This window comes from Rana temporaria, chromosome 13 (assembly GCF_905171775.1).
Source record: "Rana temporaria chromosome 13, aRanTem1.1, whole genome shotgun sequence".
Taxonomy (NCBI): Eukaryota; Metazoa; Chordata; class Amphibia; order Anura; family Ranidae; genus Rana; species Rana temporaria.
This window is the reverse complement of record NC_053501.1, coordinates 120,538,955-120,558,640: the sequence shown is the minus strand read 5'-3', so window position 1 is coordinate 120,558,640 and position 19,686 is coordinate 120,538,955. Positions and strand designations below refer to the sequence as shown.

The following is a 19,686-nucleotide window of genomic DNA, read 5'->3' as shown; positions in this document are numbered from 1 at the left end:
AGCTCACCATCTACCAGTATAAGGATCACCTGATCCCAGGAGCTCACCATCTACCAGTACAGAGATCACCTGATCCCAGGAGCTCACCATCTACCAGTACAGAGATCACCTGATCCCAGGAGCTCACCATCTACCAGTATAAGGATCACCTGATCCCAGGAGCTCACCATCTACCAGTACAGAGATCACCTGATCCCAGGAGCTTACCATCTACCAGTACAGAGATCACCTGATCCCAGGAGCTTACCATCTACCAGTACAGAGATCACCTGATCCCAGGAGCTTACCATCTACCAGTACAGAGATCACCTGATCCCAGGAGCTCACCATCTACCAGTACAGTGATCACCTGATCCCAGGAGCTTCCCATCTACCAGTACAGTGATCACCTGATCCCAGGAGCTTCCCATCTACCAGTACAGAGATCACCTGATCCCAGGAGCTCACCATCTACCAGTACAGAGATCACCTGATCCCAGGAGCTCACCATCTACCAGTATAAGGATCACCTGATCCCAGGAGCTTACCATCTACCAGTACAGTGATCACCTGATCCCAGGAGCTTACCATCTACCAGTACAGAGATCACCTGATCCCAGGAGCTCACCATCTACCAGTACAGAGATCACCTGATCCCAGGAGCTCACCATCTACCAGTACAGAGATCACCTGATCCCAGGAGCTTACCATCTACCAGTACAGTGATCACCTGATCCCAGGAGCTCACCATCTACCAGTACAAGAATCACCTGATCCCAGGAGCTTACCATCTACCAGTACAGAGATCACCTGATCCCAAGAGCTTACCATCTACCAGTACAGAGATCACCTGATCCCAGGAGCTCACCATCTACCAGTACAGAGATCACCTGATCCCAGGAGCTCACCATCTACCAGTATAAGGATCACCTGATCCCAGGAGCTTACCATCTACCAGTACAGTGATCACCTGATCCCAAGAGCTTACCATCTACCAGTACAGAGATCACCTGATCCCAGGAGCTCACCATCTACCAGTACAGAGATCACCTGATCCCAGGAGCTCACCATCTACCAGTATAAGGATCACCTGATCCCAGGAGCTCACCATCTACCAGTACAGAGATCACCTGATCCCAGGAGCTTACCATCTACCAGTACAAGGATCACCTGATGCCAGGAGCTTACCATCTACCAGTACAGAGATCACCTGATCCCAGGAGCTTACCATCTACCAGTACAGAGATCACCTGATCCCAGGAGCTTACCATCTACCAGTACAGTGATCACCTGATCCCAGGAGCTTACCATCTACCAGTACAGTGATCACCTGATCCCAGGAGCTTACCATCTACCAGTACAGAGATCACCTGATCCCAGGAGCTTACCATCTACCAGTACAGTGATCACCTGATCCCAGGAGCTTACCATCTACCAGTACAGAGATCACCTGATCCCAGGAGCTTACCATCTACCAGTACAAGGATCACCTGATGCCAGGAGCTTACCATCTACCAGTACAAGGATCACCTGATCCCAGGAGCTCACCATCTACCAGTACAGAGATCACCTGATCCCAGGAGCTTACCATCTACCAGTACAGAGATCACCTGATCCCAGGAGCTCACCATCTACCAGTACAGAGATCACCTGATCCCAGGAGCTTACCATCTACCAGTACAGTGATCACCTGATCCCAGGAGCTTACCATCTACCAGTACAGAGATCACCTGATCCCAGGAGCTTACCATCTACCAGTACAAGGATCACCTGATCCCAGGAGCTCACCATCTACCAGTACAGTGATCACTTGATCCCAGGAGCTCACCATCTACCAGTACAGAGATCACCTGATCCCAGGAGCTTACCATCTACCAGTACAGTGATCACCTGATCCCAGGAGCTTCCCATCTACCAGTACAGTGATCACCTGATCCCAGGAGCTTACCATCTACCAGTACAAGGATCACCTGATCCCAGGAGCTTACCATCTACCAGTACAAGGATCACCTGATCCCAGGAGCTCCCCATCTACCAGTACAGAGATCACCTGATCCCAGGAGCTTACCATCTACCAGTACAGAGATCACCTGATCCCAGGAGCTCACCATCTACCAGTACAGAGATCACCTGATCCCAGGAGCTTACCAGCTACCAGTACAGAGATCACCTGATCCCAGGAGCTCACCATCTACCAGTACAGTGATCACCTGATCCCAGGAGCTTACCATCTACCAGTACAGTGATCACCTGATCCCAGGAGCTTACCATCTACCAGTATAAGGATCACCTGATCCCAGGAGCTCACCATCTACCAGTACAGAGATCACCTGATCCCAGGAGCTTCCCATCTACCAGTACAGTGATCACCTGATCCCAGGAGCTTACCATCTACCAGTACAGTGATCACCTGATCCCAGGAGCTTACCATCTACCAGTACAGAGATCACCTGATCCCAGGAGCTCACCATCTACCAGTACAGAGATCACCTGATCCCAGGAGCTTCCCATCTACCAGTACAGAGATCACCTGATCCCAGGAGCTTCCCATCTACCAGTACAGTGATCACCTGATCCCAGGAGCTCACCATCTACCAGTACAGTGATCACCTGATCCCAGGAGCTTACCATCTACCAGTACAGAGATCACCTGATCCCAGGAGCTTACCATCTACCAGTACAGAGATCACCTGATCCCAGGAGCTCACCATCTACCAGTACAGTGATCACCTGATCCCAGGAGCTTACCATCTACCAGTACAGAGATCACCTGATCCCAGGAGCTTACCGGGGAGGGGGATGGGGGGGTACAAGTACCGAGCATGCGCGGGTGGAGTGGTCCGTAAAAGAGACCCACAGCTGGCTGGGAACGCACAATAAAACATCCGGCTCGATTGTTTTCCGCCCGTCGCGGTCGCTCGCCATCTCGCCGCGCAGATTACAAAACACACAAAGAGCGCCTTCCGCGCTCCTGACAAGCGAAGTCATCGCAAAACAAACCCGCCGCCTCTTCTCCGTGACGCCGGCTCCCCCCCCCCCCCGGCGCTTGCTCCGCCGCGCTGCACAATACCGCAAATTAATCACAGGTTACACAATACAGAAGGTTCTCATTACCACGCCGTGACCGCCTGCCAAATAATCCGCCGCAAAAGTACGCAAAAATAAAAAAACAAGAAAAAAAATACGTTCCTACGAGCCGCTCGAGGTGGGCGGCGAGCGGAGGGTTAAACGCGAGGTCGCGGTGCGGAGGCGGAACGGACGCGGAGATAAACGGTTATAATTATCCACCTCGTAAAAAAAAAAAAAAGAAGAAACGCCGCCACGACGGTCCCAGGACCGCGTTCCGAGGGCAGCGCCTTCCGACCTTAATAATGGCGGAGAGACGCACGCTGAACGCCGCTCGCGGGGTGAAATCGACGCCGGATTAATAAACTTTATTAACGGGTTTTATGACTTGCGACAACAAAAAAATAAATAAATACACCGCCCATCAAAAGCCGCTCGCCGCACTTTTCCCGCGGATGGGATAAAAGAAGGGGGGGAGGGGTCATCCAGGTCGCTATAAAAAAGGTACAAAACATGAAAACGGCGGCAAATAGCGCGATGCAATTTCAGAGCCGAGTCTTAATGGGATGTAACAGCTGCTCGGAAAAAAATTACCGAAAGAGCGGCGCGCCGCTAAGCGATGTACCTTCAAAGCAATTTGTCGTCTCGCCGCCGCCGAATGAGAATAAATTATAAAAATGAAACAAAAATGTAAATTAAAATGCAAACAAAAAAAAAAAAAAAGTAAAAAAAAGCGACGGCGGAAAATGACAAGGGGGTCGGCGCCGCCGCAACAGTCCCGAGTACATCACAGAGCTCAGTCTATACACACCGAGACAGTCCCGAGTACATAACAGAGCTCAGTCTATACACCGCGAGACAGTCCCGAGTACATCACAGAGCTCAGTCTATACACCGCGAGACAGTCCCGAGTACATCACATAGCTCAGTCTATACACAGCGAGACAGTCCCGAGTACATCACAGAGCTCAGTCTATACACCGCGAGACAGTCCCGAGTACATCACAGAGCTCAGTCTATACACACACCGAGACAGTCCCGAGTACATCACAGAGCTCAGTCTATACACACACCCCGAGACAGTCCCGAGTACATCACATAGCTCAGTCTATACACACCGCGAGACAGTCCCGAGTACATCACAGAGCTCAGTCTATACACCGCGAGACAGTCCCGAGTACATCACAGAGCTCAGTCTATACACACACCGAGACAGTCCCGAGTACATCACAGAGCTCAGTCTATACACCGCGAGACAGTCCCGAGTACATCACAGAGCTCAGTCTATACACACACCGAGACAGTCCCGAGTACATCACAGAGCTCAGTCTATACACCGCGAGACAGTCCCGAGTACATCACAGAGCTCAGTCTATACACACCGAGTCAGTCCCGAGTACATCACAGAGCTCAGTCTATACACACACCGAGACAGTCCCGAGTACATCACAGAGCTCAGTCTATACACACACCGAGACAGTCCCGAGTACATCACAGAGCTCAGTCTATACACACACCGAGACAGTCCCGAGTACATCACAGAGCTCAGTCTATACACACACCGAGACAGTCCCGAGTACATCACAGAGCTCAGTCTATACACACCGAGACAGTCCCGAGTACATCACAGAGCTCAGTCTATACACACCGAGACAGTCCCGAGTACATCACAGAGCTCAGTCTATACACACCGAGACAGTCCCGAGTACATCACAGAGCTCAGTCTATACACACCGAGACAGTCCCGAGTACATCACAGAGCTCAGTCTATACACCCCGAGACAGTCCCGAGTACATCACAGAGCTCAGTCTATACACCGCGAGACAGTCCCGAGTACATCACAGAGCTCAGTCTATACACCGCGAGACAGTCCCGAGTACATCACAGAGCTCAGTCTATACACACACCCCGAGACAGTCCCGAGTACATCACAGAGCTCAGTCTATACACCGCGAGACAGTCCCGAGTACATCACATAGCTCAGTCTATACACAGCGAGACAGTCCCGAGTACATCACAGAGCTCAGTCTATACACCGCGAGACAGTCCCGAGTACATCACAGAGCTCAGTCTATACACACAGCGAGACAGTCCCGAGTACATCACAGAGCTCAGTCTATACACCGCGAGACAGTCCCGAGTACATCACAGAGCTCAGTCTATACACCGCGAGACAGTCCCGAGTACATCACAGAGCTCAGTCTATACACAGCGAGACAGTCCCGAGTACATCACAGAGCTCAGTCTATACACCGCGAGACAGTCCCGAGTACATCACAGAGCTCAGTCTATACACACACCCCGAGACAGTCCCGAGTACATCACAGAGCTCAGTCTATACACCGCGAGACAGTCCCGAGTACATCACATAGCTCAGTCTATACACAGCGAGACAGTCCCGAGTACATCACAGAGCTCAGTCTATACACCGCGAGACAGTCCCGAGTACATCACAGAGCTCAGTCTATACACACACCGAGACAGTCCCGAGTACATCACAGAGCTCAGTCTATACACCGCGAGACAGTCCCGAGTACATCACAGAGCTCAGTCTATACACCGCGAGACAGTCCCGAGTACATCACAGAGCTCAGTCTATACACAGCGAGACAGTCCCGAGTACATCACAGAGCTCAGTCTATACACCGCGAGACAGTCCCGAGTACATCACAGAGCTCAGTCTATACACACACCCCGAGACAGTCCCGAGTACATCACATAGCTCAGTCTATACACACCGCGAGACAGTCCCGAGTACATCACAGAGCTCAGTCTATACACCGCGAGACAGTCCCGAGTACATCACAGAGCTCAGTCTATACACACACCGAGACAGTCCCGAGTACATCACAGAGCTCAGTCTATACACACCCCGAGACAGTCCCGAGTACATCACAGAGCTCAGTCTATACACCGCGAGACAGTCCCGAGTACATCACAGAGCTCAGTCTATACACCGCGAGACAGTCCCGAGTACATCACAGAGCTCAGTCTATACACCGCGAGACAGTCCCGAGTACATCACAGAGCTCAGTCTATACACACCGAGACAGTCCCGAGTACATCACAGAGCTCAGTCTATACACACCGAGACAGTCCCGAGTACATCACAGAGCTCAGTCTATACACCGCGAGACAGTCCCGAGTACATCACAGAGCTCAGTCTATACACCGCGAGACAGTCCCGAGTACATCACAGAGCTCAGTCTATACACCCCGAGACAGTCCCGAGTACATCACAGAGCTCAGTCTATACACCCCCCCCCCCCCCCGAGTACATCACAGAGCTCAGTCTATACACCCCGAGACAGTCCCGAGTACATCACAGAGCTCAGTCTATACACCCCCCCCCCCTGAGTACATCACAGAGCTCAGTCTATACACCCCGAGACAGTCCCGAGTACATCACAGAGCTCAGTCTATACACACACCGAGACAGTCCCGAGTACATCACAGAGCTCAGTCTATACACACACAGAGACAGTCCCGAGTACATCACAGAGCTCAGTCTATACACACCGAGACAGTCCCGAGTACATCACAGAGCTCAGTCTATACACCGCGAGACAGTCCAGAGTACATCACAGAGCTTAGTCTATACACACCGCGAGACAGTCCCGAGTACATCACAGAGCTCAGTCTATACACACCGCGAGACAGTCCCGAGTACATCACAGAGCTCAGTCTATACACACACCGAGACAGTCCCGAGTACATCACAGAGCTCAGTCTATACACCGCGAGACAGTCCCGAGTACATCACAGAGCTCAGTCTATACACCGCGAGACAGTCCCGAGTACATCACAGAGCTCAGTCTATACACACCGAGACAGTCCCGAGTACATCACAGAGCTCAGTCTATACACACACCGAGACAGTCCCGAGTACATCACAGAGCTCAGTCTATACACACACCGAGACAGTCCCGAGTACATCACAGAGCTCAGTCTATACACACACCGAGACAGTCCCGAGTACATCACAGAGCTCAGTCTATACACCGCGAGACAGTCCCGAGTACATCACAGAGCTCAGTCTATACACACACACAGAGACAGTCCCGAGTACATCACAGAGCTCAGTCTATACACACACACAGAGACAGTCCCGAGTACATCACAGAGCTCAGTCTATACACACCGAGACAGTCCCGAGTACACAGAGCTCAGTCTATACACACACCGAGACAGTCCCGAGTACACAGAGCTCAGTCTATACACACCGCGAGACAGTCCCGAGTACATCACAGAGCTTAGTCTATACACAGCGAGACAGTCCCGAGTACATCACAGAGCTCAGTCTATACACCCCGAGACAGTCCCGAGTACATCACAGAGCTCAGTCTATACACCGCGAGACAGTCCCGAGTACATCACAGAGCTCAGTCTATACACACCGAGTCAGTCCCGAGTACATCACAGAGCTCAGTCTATACACACACCGAGACAGTCCCGAGTACATCACAGAGCTCAGTCTATACACACACCGAGACAGTCCCGAGTACATCACAGAGCTCAGTCTATACACACACCGAGACAGTCCCGAGTACATCACAGAGCTCAGTCTATACACACACCGAGACAGTCCCGAGTACATCACAGAGCTCAGTCTATACACACCGAGACAGTCCCGAGTACATCACAGAGCTCAGTCTATACACACCGAGACAGTCCCGAGTACATCACAGAGCTCAGTCTATACACCGCGAGACAGTCCCGAGTACATCACAGAGCTCAGTCTATACACCGCGAGACAGTCCCGAGTACATCACAGAGCTCAGTCTATACACCCCGAGACAGTCCCGAGTACATCACAGAGCTCAGTCTATACACACCGAGACAGTCCCGAGTACATCACAGAGCTCAGTCTATACACACCGAGACAGTCCCGAGTACATCACAGAGCTCAGTCTATACACCGCGAGACAGTCCCGAGTACATCACAGAGCTCAGTCTATACACCCCGAGACAGTCCCGAGTACATCACAGAGCTCAGTCTATACACCGCGAGACAGTCCCGAGTACATCACAGAGCTCAGTCTATACACCGCGAGACAGTCCCGAGTACATCACAGAGCTCAGTCTATACACCGCGAGACAGTCCCGAGTACATCACAGAGCTCAGTCTATACACCGCGAGACAGTCCCGAGTACAGATATTTGCATAACCCCTCCCACCGCTTACATCACAACTGAGGGAGGGTGCTGGGATGTTTTCAAGAAGTCATGTACAGCCCCCCTGCCGGCCCCTCCCACCAGCCATGATCTGCCTGTAATGCAAAGAAAAGCACAGAGGCCCGGTGCCGGCATGCCTATGTCTATAGTCAGATGGGGGACATTGGCAGAGAATTCCGCCACCTTATCCATGTCAGAATCGGCGTCATTTATTGATTTACAGCCCCGAGCCAATCACATTCCCCGCACACGTGAGCTCGCCCCCCCCCCCCCCATCATGTGTCGGAGGTTTGCAGGGAATGTTCATCGGATTGGAAACATTCCAGAAAGAAGAAGTCGTCACACTCGTTCTACACACAAAGGAATCGTTTCAGGGGCACAGCCACTGGCACATCCGGGTATCTGCAGGAGTGTCGGCACCAAGGCTAATTAGGAAACAGCTCTTCGGAAAGCAGATTCAAAACGGCCAAGCGATGTGCTTCCCGTCAGTGTTACCGACGCGTTTCGACGAGTAAAGGCGGGACACCTGCTGCTGTTATCTAGGACACACCTGTCCGCTCCAGTGACCCCAGCGCCTCCAGTGTCCCCATGAAACCTGTAGACGCCAGTGCCCCCAGTGTCCCCATGAAACCTGTGCACTCCAGTGCCCCCAGCGCCTCCAGTGTCCCCATGAAACCTGTAGACGCCAGTGCCCCCAGCGCCTCCAGTGTCCCCATGAAACCTGTGCACTCCAGTGCCCCCAGCGCCTCCAGTGTCCCCATGAAACCTGTGCACTCCAGTGCCCCCAGCGCCTCCAGTGACCCCATGAAACCTGTAGACTCCAGTGCCCCCAGCGCCTCCAGTGACCCCATGAAACCTGTACACTCCAGTGACCCCATGAAACCTGTGCACTCCAGTGACCCCAGCACCTTCAGTGACCCCATGAAACCTGTGCACTCCAGTGACCCCAGCACCTTCAGTGACCCCATGAAACCTGTGCACTCCAGTGACCCCAGCGCCTCCAGTGACCCCATCAAACCTGTGCACCCCAGTGACCCCAGCACTTCCAGTGACCCCATGAAACCTGTGCACTCCAGTGACCCCAGCGCCTCCAGTGACCCCATGAAACCTGTACACTCCAGTGACCCCAGCACCTTCAGTGACCCCATGAAACCTGTAGACTCCAGTGACCACATCACCTCCAGTGACCCCATGAAACCTGTGCACTCCAGTGACCCCATGAAAACTGTAGACTCCAGTGACCACATCACCTCCAGTGACCCCCATGAAACCTGTGCACTCCAGTGACCCCATGAAACCTGTAGACTCCAGTGACCTCAGCACCTCCAGTGACCCCCATGAAACCTATGCACTCCAGTGACCTCAGCACCTCCAGTGACCCCATGAAACCTGTGCACTCCAGTGACCCCAGCGTCTCCAGTGACCCCATGAAACCTGTGCACTCCAGTGACCTCAGCACCTCCAGTGACCCCATGAAACCTGTGCACTCCAGTGACCCCAGCGTCTCCAGTGACCCCATGAAACCTGTGCACTCCAGTGACCTCAGCACCTCCAATGACCCCATGAAACCTGTGCACTCCAGTGACCCCAGCGTCTCCAGTGATCCCATGAAACCTGTGCACTCCAGCGACCCCAGCACCTCCAGTGACCCCATGAAACCTGTGCACTCCAGTGACCCCAGCACCTCCAGTGACCCCATGAAACCTGTGCACTCCAGTGACCCCAGCGCCTCCAGTGACCCCATGAAACCTGTACACTCCAGTGACTCGTTTCTCCAGTGACCCCATGAAACCTGTGCACTCCAGTGACCTCAGCACCTCCAATGACCCCATGAAACCTGTGCACTCCAGTGACCCCAGCGTCTCCAGTGACCCCATGAAACCTGTGCACTCCAGCGACCCCAGCACCTCCAGTGACCCCATGAAACCTGTGCACTCCAGTGACCCCAGCACCTCCAGTGACCCCATGAAACCTGTGCACTCCAGTGACCCCAGCGCCTCCAGTGACCCCATGAAACCTGTACACTCCAGTGACTCGTTTCTCCAGTGACCCCAGCGTCTCTATGAAACCTGTCCATTCCAGTGACTCCAGAATCTCCAATGACCCCAGTGTCCCAAGTGACTCCAGTCCCACTGTGTCCAGCTATCCCAGCACTGCCCTGCCTATAGTACCACCTGTCCCACTCTAGTGACCCCAGCATTCCTCAATCTCTAGTGACCAGTGACCCCAGCATTCCTCAATCTCTAGTGACCATGTCCCCTGTACGCTCCAGTGACCCCAGCACTTCTGTGCCTCTGGTGACTCTCTGAACCCTGTTCCCTTTAGTGATCTCAGCACTCGTGTCCCCATTGACTGTGTCCCCTGCCCACCCCAGTGCCTCCAGTCATCCCAAACCCACACACAATACCCCCGTTTGGTAACTTGGTGAACCCTGTTTATTCCAGTGACCCCCAGCACACCTGTTCCTTTAGTGACCCCCATGCACTTCTAGGGACCCCACTGCTTCCAGACAGATCGCATTGTTTAGAGACTCCGTGCCCCCCCCCCAGAGAATTCTGTATCTTCCTGTGACTCCAGTGCGCCCCTGACACCCTCCTGTATCTCCAGGACTCTGTGCCCCTGACACCCTCCTGTATCTCCAGGACTCTGTCCCCCTGACACTACACACACACCACAGGGACCACGGAAACACATTTCTAACAGAGTAAAGTAGCTGTGAGGATGTAGTACATGCGGGGTTCTTCTTTAACCCTGGACATTATCCAGGTACGCCCGTCTAACACGACACACTTCATATAAACATACACAACCCGCGTGTTGCCTCTGACAGTGATCTGTGTCTGCGATACCGCTCATCAATAACGCGGGCGGCTGCTTAGTGTCAGTATGGCGGGGACAGCGGCGGTGGCGGGTCACCTGGAGAACATCAAGTCACACACTTACAGGAGAGTCATGGCAGACGAATCAGAGACTTTACAGCAGGCTGCCAGTGAAACGTGGAGAATAGAAGACGCACGTTACCGCTGTGGTGTCACCGTATGGACCGTCACATGAAGGAAAGGAAGTCACAATACTCCAAGTAATGGCCAATTTTTTCCTCCCTCCATCTTCTGGATTCGCTAGTCTGCTGCCTTCCCCGACCTCCGGCCTGTACTCTGGTTCTTCATCTCTGCAGTAATGTAGCCTGCTCCGGAGGGGTCTGCAGGCCTGCCTCTCTGCCTGGCCGGCTGTTCAGCATGCTCCCCGGTGCTGCGGTCCACAATCCCGCTGCCTGGATCGGTCCGCCATTCCTCCTGTGCTGGAGTCAGGTGCCTTGTCCCATCTAATGTTCACCCAGTACGCTCCTGTGCCGGGGTCTGCTCCTCATCCAGCAGTCTCGCTGCCCAGTCCCGTCTGTTCTTCCAGTCCCGCTCCTGTGCCGGGGTCTGCTCCTCATCCAGCAGTCTCGCTGCCCAGTCCCGTCTGTTCTTCCAGTCCCGCTCCTGTGCCGGGGTATGCAGTTTGGCTGCCAGGTCTGCTCCTCATCCAGCAGGGATATGTAGTATAGCTGCCCGGTCCTGTCTGTTCTTCCAGTCTCACTGCTGAGCGTCGCCATCCAAAGTCCTCCTGCCTGGTCTGACCCGATGTCCATCCCGAACACCCGAGTCACCATCCAAAGTCCTTCTGCCTGGTCTGACCCGATGTCCATGCCATACACCCAAGTCACCATCCAAAGTCCTCCTGCCTGGTCTGACCCGATGTCCATCCCCTACACCCGAGTCACCATCCAAAGTCCTTCTACATGGTCTGACCCGATGTTCTTCCCGTACACCCGAGTCACCATCCAAAGTCCTCCTGCCTGGTCTGACCCGATGTTCTTCCCGTACACCCGAGTCACCATCCAAAGTCCTCCTGCCTGGTCTGACCCGATGTTCTTCCCGTACACCCGAGTCACCATCCAAAGTCCTTCTACCTGGTCTGACCCGATGTCCATCCCGTACACCCGAGTCACCATCCAAAGTCCTTCTACATGGTCTGACCCGATGTTCATCCCATACACCCGAGTCACCATCCAAAGTCCTCCTGCCTGGTCTGACCCGATGTTCATCCCGTACACCCGAGTCACCATCCAAAGTCCTTCTGCCTGGTCTGACCCGATGTTCATCCCATACACCCGAGTCACCATCCAAAGTCCTTCTACATGGTCTGACCCGATGTCCATCCCGTACACCCGAGTCACCATCCAAAGTCCTTCTGCCTGGTCTGACCCGATGTTCATCCCGTACACCCGAGTTACCATCCAAAGTCCTTCTGCCTGGTCTGACCCGATGTCCATCCTGTACACCCGAGTTACCACCATCCAAAGTCCTTCTGCCTGGTCTGACCCGATGTCCATCCCGTACACCCGAGTTACCACCATCCAAAGTCCTCCTACCTGGTCTGACCCGATGTTCATCCCATACACCCGAGTCACCATCCAAAGTCCTTCTGCCTGGTCTGACCCGATGTTCATCCCATACACCCGAGTAACCATCCAAAGTCCTTCTGCCTGGTCTGACCCGATGTTCATCCCGTACACCCGAGTCACCATCCAAAGTCCTCCTGCCTGGTCTGACCCGATGTTCATCCCGTACACCCGAGTCACCATCCAAAGTCCTTCTGCCTGGTCTGACCGGATTTCCATCCCGTACACCTGAGTCACCATCCAAAGTCCTTCTGCCTGGTCTGACCCGATGTTCGTCCCATACACCTGAGTCACCATCCAAAGTCCTTCTGCCTGGTCTGACCCGATGCTCATCCCGTACACCCGAGTCACCATCCAAAGTCCTTCTACATGGTCTGACCCGATGTTCATCCCGTACACCCGAGTCACCATCCAAAGTCCTTCTACATGGTCTGACCCGATGTTCATCCCATACACCCGAGTCACCATCCAAAGTCCTCCTGCCTGGTCTGACCCGATGTCCATCCCGTACACCCGAGTCACCATCCAAAGTCCTTCTACATGGTCTGACCCGATGTTCATCCCGTACAACTGAGTTACCATCATCCAAAGTCCTCCTACCTGGTCTGACCCGATGTTCATCCCGTACACCCGAGTTACCACCATCCAAAGTCCTTCTACATGGTCTGACCCGATGTCCATCCCGTACACCCGAGTCACCATCCAAAGTCCTTCTGCCTGGTCTGACCCGATGTTCGTCCCGTACACCCGAGTCACCATCCAAAGTCCTTCAGCCTGATCTGACCCGATGTCCATCCCGTACACCCGAGTCACCATCCAAAGTCCTTCTGCCTGGTCTGACCCGATGTTCATCCCGTACACCCTAGTCACCATCCAAAGTCCTCCTGCCTGGTCTGACCCGATGTCCATCCCGTACACCCGAGTCACCATCCAAAGTCCTTCAGCCTAGTCTGACCCGATGTTCATCCCGTACACCCGAGTCACCATCCAAAGTCCTCCTGCCTGGTCTGACCCGATGTCCATCCTGTACACCCCGAGTCACCATCCAAAGTCCTTCTGCATGGTCTGACCCGATGTCCATCCCGTACACCCGAGTCACCATCCAAAGTCCTCCTGCCTGGTCTGACCCGATGTCCATCCCGTACACTAGAGCTGCACAATTATTCGTTAAATAAAATTGTGATCTCGATTCAACCCCCCCCCCCCCCCCCCCCCCCCCCCCCCCCGAGGATCTCCAATGCAGTTTGCAGATTCTTTCATATAACAAATGGAGAGACTTTCAGCTGTCAAAAGAAAAAATCCCGGCAGTCTGCCAAGTCCTTAACAGGAAAGATTGTAACTAACGCTTCCTTCTTAGATCAAAGGGATAAACTTCTGTGTGTGCAAAGAAAAAATCCCGGCAGACTGCCAAGTTTTTAACATGAAACATTGTAACCAACTTCTTTCTTAGAGATAAACTTCTGTGTGTAATGCAGGAAATGTAACCACTTAAAGTCAGAGGGCCGGCCGGACGTACGTTTCTGAATCGGCGTAAATACCTAATTAGCATATTCCTCGCGTAACTATACGGAAGCGCCACCTAGCGGCCAGCGTAAATATGCAGCCTAAGATACGACGGTGTAAGACACTTACGCCGGTCGGATCTTAGGGAAATTTATGCGTAACTGATTCTCTGAATCAGGCGCATAGATACGACGGCGTATCTCGTATCTGAATCCGGCCCTAAATCTTTTTCTGACATTTGTTTAACCCCTTCCCGCCTGGTCAATAGACATCCGGGAAGTGGTTGTGAAATCCTGACTGGACGTCTATTGACATCCTGCAGGATTTCATGGGGGAGCGCCTGTGGGGGCGCCACAAATGGGCACTGACTGGCAACATGGGCACTGGCTGAAATGATGCCTAGCAATGCCATCAGTGCCACCCCTCAGTGTCCATCAGTGCCACCTCTTAGTGCCCATCTATGCCCACCTATCAGTGCCCACCTATCAGTGCCCATCTATCAGTGCCCATCTATCAGTGCCCATAAGTACCCATCAGTGCCGCCTATCAGTGCCACCTCATCGGTGCCCATAATTGAAGAACACTTATTTACAAAAAATAAATAAAAAAAATGTACAGAAAAAACTAAAAACGTAATTTTTTTCAAAAATTTCGGTCTCTTTTTAGTTGTTCCGCAAAAAATAAAAATCGCAGAGGTGATCAAATACCACCAAAATAAATCTCTATTTGTGGGAAAAAAAATGATAAAAATGTCATTTGGGTACCGTGTTGTACGACCGCGCAATTGTCATTCAAAGTGCGACAGCGCTGAAAGCTGAAAATTGGCCAGGGCAGGAAGGTGCGTAAGTGCCCCCCCGGTATGGAAGGGGTTAAGTTAAAAATCAATATTTTTTGCTAGAAAATTACTTGGAACCCCCAAACATTATATATAGATATAGCAGAGGCCCCGGGGAATAAAATGGCGATTGCTGCAATATTTTACGTCACACTGTATTTGTCTTTCAAATGCATTTTTTGGGGGAAAAAATGCACTTCAATTAATAAAATAAAAAAAACGAAACCGTAAAGTTTGCCCAATTTTCTGACTTTTAATGTGAAAGATGACGATACGCCGCGAGAATCGCGATTTATCTTCTACGCAAAAAAAATCGCGATTCTCATTTTATCCAGAATAGTGCCGCTTTACCGTACACCCGAGTCACCATCCCAAGTCCTTCTGCCGGGTCTGACCCGATGCTCCTGAGTTTGGGGTTCTCAAGGTGGGTGCCGGGTCCTCTGCTCACCTATTACTTTCCTGGCTCTACTGCCTAGATGGCTCGACTTATCCACTATTCTCCTGAGTTGGGGTCCACACTAGTCCCCCCCCCCCCCAATGGCTCTTAATATAGTCCCCACCAATGGCCAGTAATATGGAGTACCCCCCTAATGACTTAGTATAGAGCCCCCGTCTGTCAGTCCCCCCATGGCTATTAGTAAAGAGCAGTGACGGGGAACCTCGGAACCCCGGATGTTTTGGAACCACATTTCCCATGATGCTCCACTACACTGCAGAGTGCCTGAGCATCATGGGAAATGGAGTTCCAAAACATCTGGGGTGCCAAGTGCCCCCCCCCCAATGGCCATTACTACAGAGTGCCCCCCCCAATGGCCATTACTACAGAGTGCCCCCCCCAATGGCCATTACTACAGAGGTTTCCCCCCCCCCCCCAAAGACCATTAATGCAGAGGTCCCCCCCCCCAAAGACCATTAATAGAGGTGCCCCCCCAATGGCCATTACTACAGAGTGCCCCCCCCCCAAAGGCCATTAATACAGAGTGCCCCCCCAAAGACCATTAATGCAGAGGTTCCCCACCCCCCCCAATGGCCATTAATACAGAGTGCCCCCCCCCCCAATGGCCATTAATACAGAGGTTCCCCTCCCCCCCCAAAGGCCATTAATACAGAGTCCCCCCCCCCCAATGGCCATTAATACAGAGTCCCCCCCCCCCCAATGGCCATTAATACAGAGTCCCCCCCCCAATGCCAATTAATACAGAGTCCCGCCTCCCCCCAATGGCAGTTAATACAGAGTCCCGCCTCCCCCCAATGGCCATTAATACAGAGTCCCCCCCCCCAATGGCCATTAATACAGAGTCCCCCCCCCCCCAATGCCAATTAATACAGAGTCCCCCCCCCCCCAATGCCAATTAATACAGAGTCCCCCCCCCCAATGCCAATTAATACAGAGTCCCCCCCCCAATGCCAATTAATACAGAGTCCCCCCCCCAATGCCAATTAATACAGAGTCTTGGGAGGGGACTGAAGGGGAGGGAGGAGCCAGTACAGCCGTTTAAGACTAAAAGGGGAGGGGTCAGCCCCCTTTATCAGAGACTCCTGAACCCCGGTCATTGGGAGGGAGGTATTAAACCCCCCCCATATCTGTCTACAATGCACCAATCACAAATGCAGAATTTCCTCACCAGTGCTGACAAGTCGCATTAAATGGGTCACACCAGCAACATCATACACACCAAGGAGCCAGGAGGTCAGCCCCGCCCACCAGGGGGACGGCACCTAAAAAAACCATCAACTCCCCTGACAATGACAAGTCCCTCCCCCGAGAAGCGGTCAGGGCAGGAATAGGGCGGATTGCAATGCCGACATGTTGCGGGCCCTGAGGGGTGGGGCAGCCTTATCCTCCCGTGACCGGTTCTCTTTACAGACCCCGAATACTGGGGCCCCCCCCCCCCCCGCGGTCACTTACCTCTTCCAGCTCATCCTTGGCGTCCAGGCTGGTGGAGACGAATAACTTGACCTTTGCCTTTTGCTCCATGTTGGGTGTGTGGGGGGGCGGGGTCACCGTTCCGTGTTCACACCCTGTAGGGGGTGGGGACTGTCATACACGATAGGCCCGTCTCTGTATCCAGGGGGGCGTGTGCTCCTTAGAAATCTAGATCCCGATTGGGCGAGGGGAGTGGCTGTAATTTTGGGGGCATCTAGACTGAATTTGGGGGGGGGGGGTTGTAGAAAAATTGGGGGGAATGGGGGACCTCCCCACAGCTAGGTAGGGGGGGGGGTCTGTAGGCTATACGGGGCCCTAAGAGAAAAGGATCAAGGGGCCCCCGGGCCCTTTAATAAGCTGCCTAGTGAAATATAAGGGGGGGCCCCGGGGGTGGGGGGGTCTCAATGTGTATACGGGGCCCTACGAGGCTGGGACACTACTGAAATAAGAAGGGGGGCCCTGGCTGTGTACTGCGGAACCTATGTGGCTCCAAGGGCCCCTGGCTGTCTATCAGGAGCCTATATAAAAAAAAAAGAGGGGCCTCAGGGGCCCCTAGCTATCTAATACAGGCTAAGAAGGGGCCCCTGGCTGAATACTGGGGATCCCACAATTAAAGAGGGGGCCCTGGAGGGGGGGTTTACCTTAGAGGGGCCCCTGAAGTTAATTAAAACCCTAAAGTAAATAAAGGGGCCCCTGGTGGCCTATATGAAAGGAGGGGCCCCTGGCTGATTATTAGGGACCCCACAAATAAAAGGGGGCCCCTGGCTACAAGCGCCTGAGAGGGGATAATGGGTCCCTGACTGTCTTAAGGAGGTAACAAAGGGGGCCCCTGGCTGGCTACAAGGGGTCTTATGGGATAAAAGGGGGCCCCTGGCTGTGTGTAAGGGGCCCTATGGGGGAATGAGGGTCCTATCTGGCGCAAGCCGTTCACTGGAAGCTCTAATGGGAAGTCAGGGGCCCTATGTGAAGTGGGGGGGCCCCTGTCAGGCTACTGAGGCGCTGTATTCCGCGGCGCCCCGGCCCTCTCCTAGCACACACAGGAAACCATCCACAGCTCACAACCACCAACCGGAAGCACCCGCCCCCGGCGCCAGCCACCGTCCAATCACAGAGCCGGGAGACGCCGGACTGACAACCGCACGCTCCGCCCTCCGGCGTGACGTCCCCTCTCCTAACCAATAGCGGCCAAGCACGGCCGACAAACGGAGGAAGTCAGGTGACCGCCCTGCAGCGCAGGCGCCGCCATGTTTGTGGAGGGCAAGGGGGGACGCGGGGAGGAGCCGGGCGGCTGCGATTGCTGATTGGCTGAGCACCGTGTTCGGTCATCGGTGGGCGCCGGAAGTCAGGACAGCATGAAAGTGTGCTGTGTTGCTAATAGCAACTCCCTTTCCTGTTACCTATGGCAACTTATCATTGTCTCTGCAGTGCATTGTGGGAGTTTAAAAGGGAATTCACTGACTTTGGTGACCTCAGCTTACATATAATGTGTTCAGTGGCCCCAGAATCGCCTCCATACGGGGCCCCTGGTGACCTCCATCCACTGAGGCCACCCGGAGATCCTTGGAGAGAGATAGAAAAATGGGTCACGTGACTGAGTATAAAACCCACCCACTGCCGTCATGTGACCCAAATCCCGGGTCACGTGACTGAGGAAAAACCCGCCCAACTGCCATCATGTGACCTCAATCCCGGGTCACGTGACTGAGAATAAAACCTGCCCACTGCCGTCATGTGACCTCAATCCCGGGTCACACGACTGAGAATAAAACCTGCCCACTGCCGTCATGTGACCTCAATCCCAGGTCATGTGACTGAGAATAAAACCCGCCCACTGCCGTCATGTGACCTCAATCCCGGGTCACACAACTGAGAATAAAACCCGCCCACTGCCATCATGTGACCTTTATCCCGGGTCACATGACTGAGAATAAAACCCGCCTACTGCCGTCATGTGACCTCAATCCCGGGTCACACGACTGAGAATAAAACCGGGTCACATGACTGAGAAAAAAACCCGCCCAACTGCCATCATGTGACCTCAATCCCGGGTCACGTGACTGAGAATAAAACCCGCCCACTGCCATCATGTGACCTCAATCCCGGGTCACATGACTGAGAAAAAAAAACGCCAACTGCCGTCATGTGTTCACATGACTGAGAATAAAACCCGCCCACTGTCGTCATGTGACCTCAATCCTGGGTCATGTGACTGAGAATAAAACCCGCCCACTGGCGTCATATGACCGAGAATAAAACCCGCCTACTGCCATCATGTGATCACATGACTGAGAATAAAACCCGCCATCTGCCGTCACGTGACCTCAATCCCGGGCCATGTGACTGAAAATAAAATACGCCTCCTGCTGTCTTGTGACCTCAATCCCGGGTCACCTGACTGAGAATAAAACCCGCCCAACTGCCATCATGTGACCTCAATCCCGGGTCACACGACTCAGAATAAAACCCGCCCAACTGCCATCATGTGACCTCAATCCCGGGTCACACGACTGAGAATAAAACCCGCCCAACTGCCATCATGTGACCTCAATCCTGGGCCATGTGACTGAAAATAAAATACGCCTCCTGCTGTCTTGTGACCTCAATCCCGGGTCACCTGACTGAGAATAAAACCCGCCCAACTGCCATCATGTGACCTCAATCCCGGGTCACACGACTCAGAATAAAACCCGCCCAACTGCCATCATGTGACCTCAATCCCGGGTCACACGACTGAGAATAAAACCCGCCCAACTGCC

The 19,686-nt window shown here is 53.4% G+C and overlaps 1 protein-coding gene across 1 annotated transcript in view; it reads right to left on the bottom strand.

Annotated features, from left to right (window-relative positions):
- The window catches only part of LOC120920622 (integrator complex subunit 3-like), a 71,560-nt gene extending 54,377 nt beyond the window's left edge, over window positions 1-17,183 (bottom strand). The window contains exon 1 of the mRNA XM_040332806.1: window positions 16,913-17,183. Coding sequence (XP_040188740.1) covers window positions 16,913-16,981 — 69 coding nt within the window. The 5' untranslated portion in view covers window positions 16,982-17,183. The remainder of the gene's footprint in view (window positions 1-16,912) is intronic.
- Between the last annotated feature and the right edge of the window lie 2,503 nt (window positions 17,184-19,686).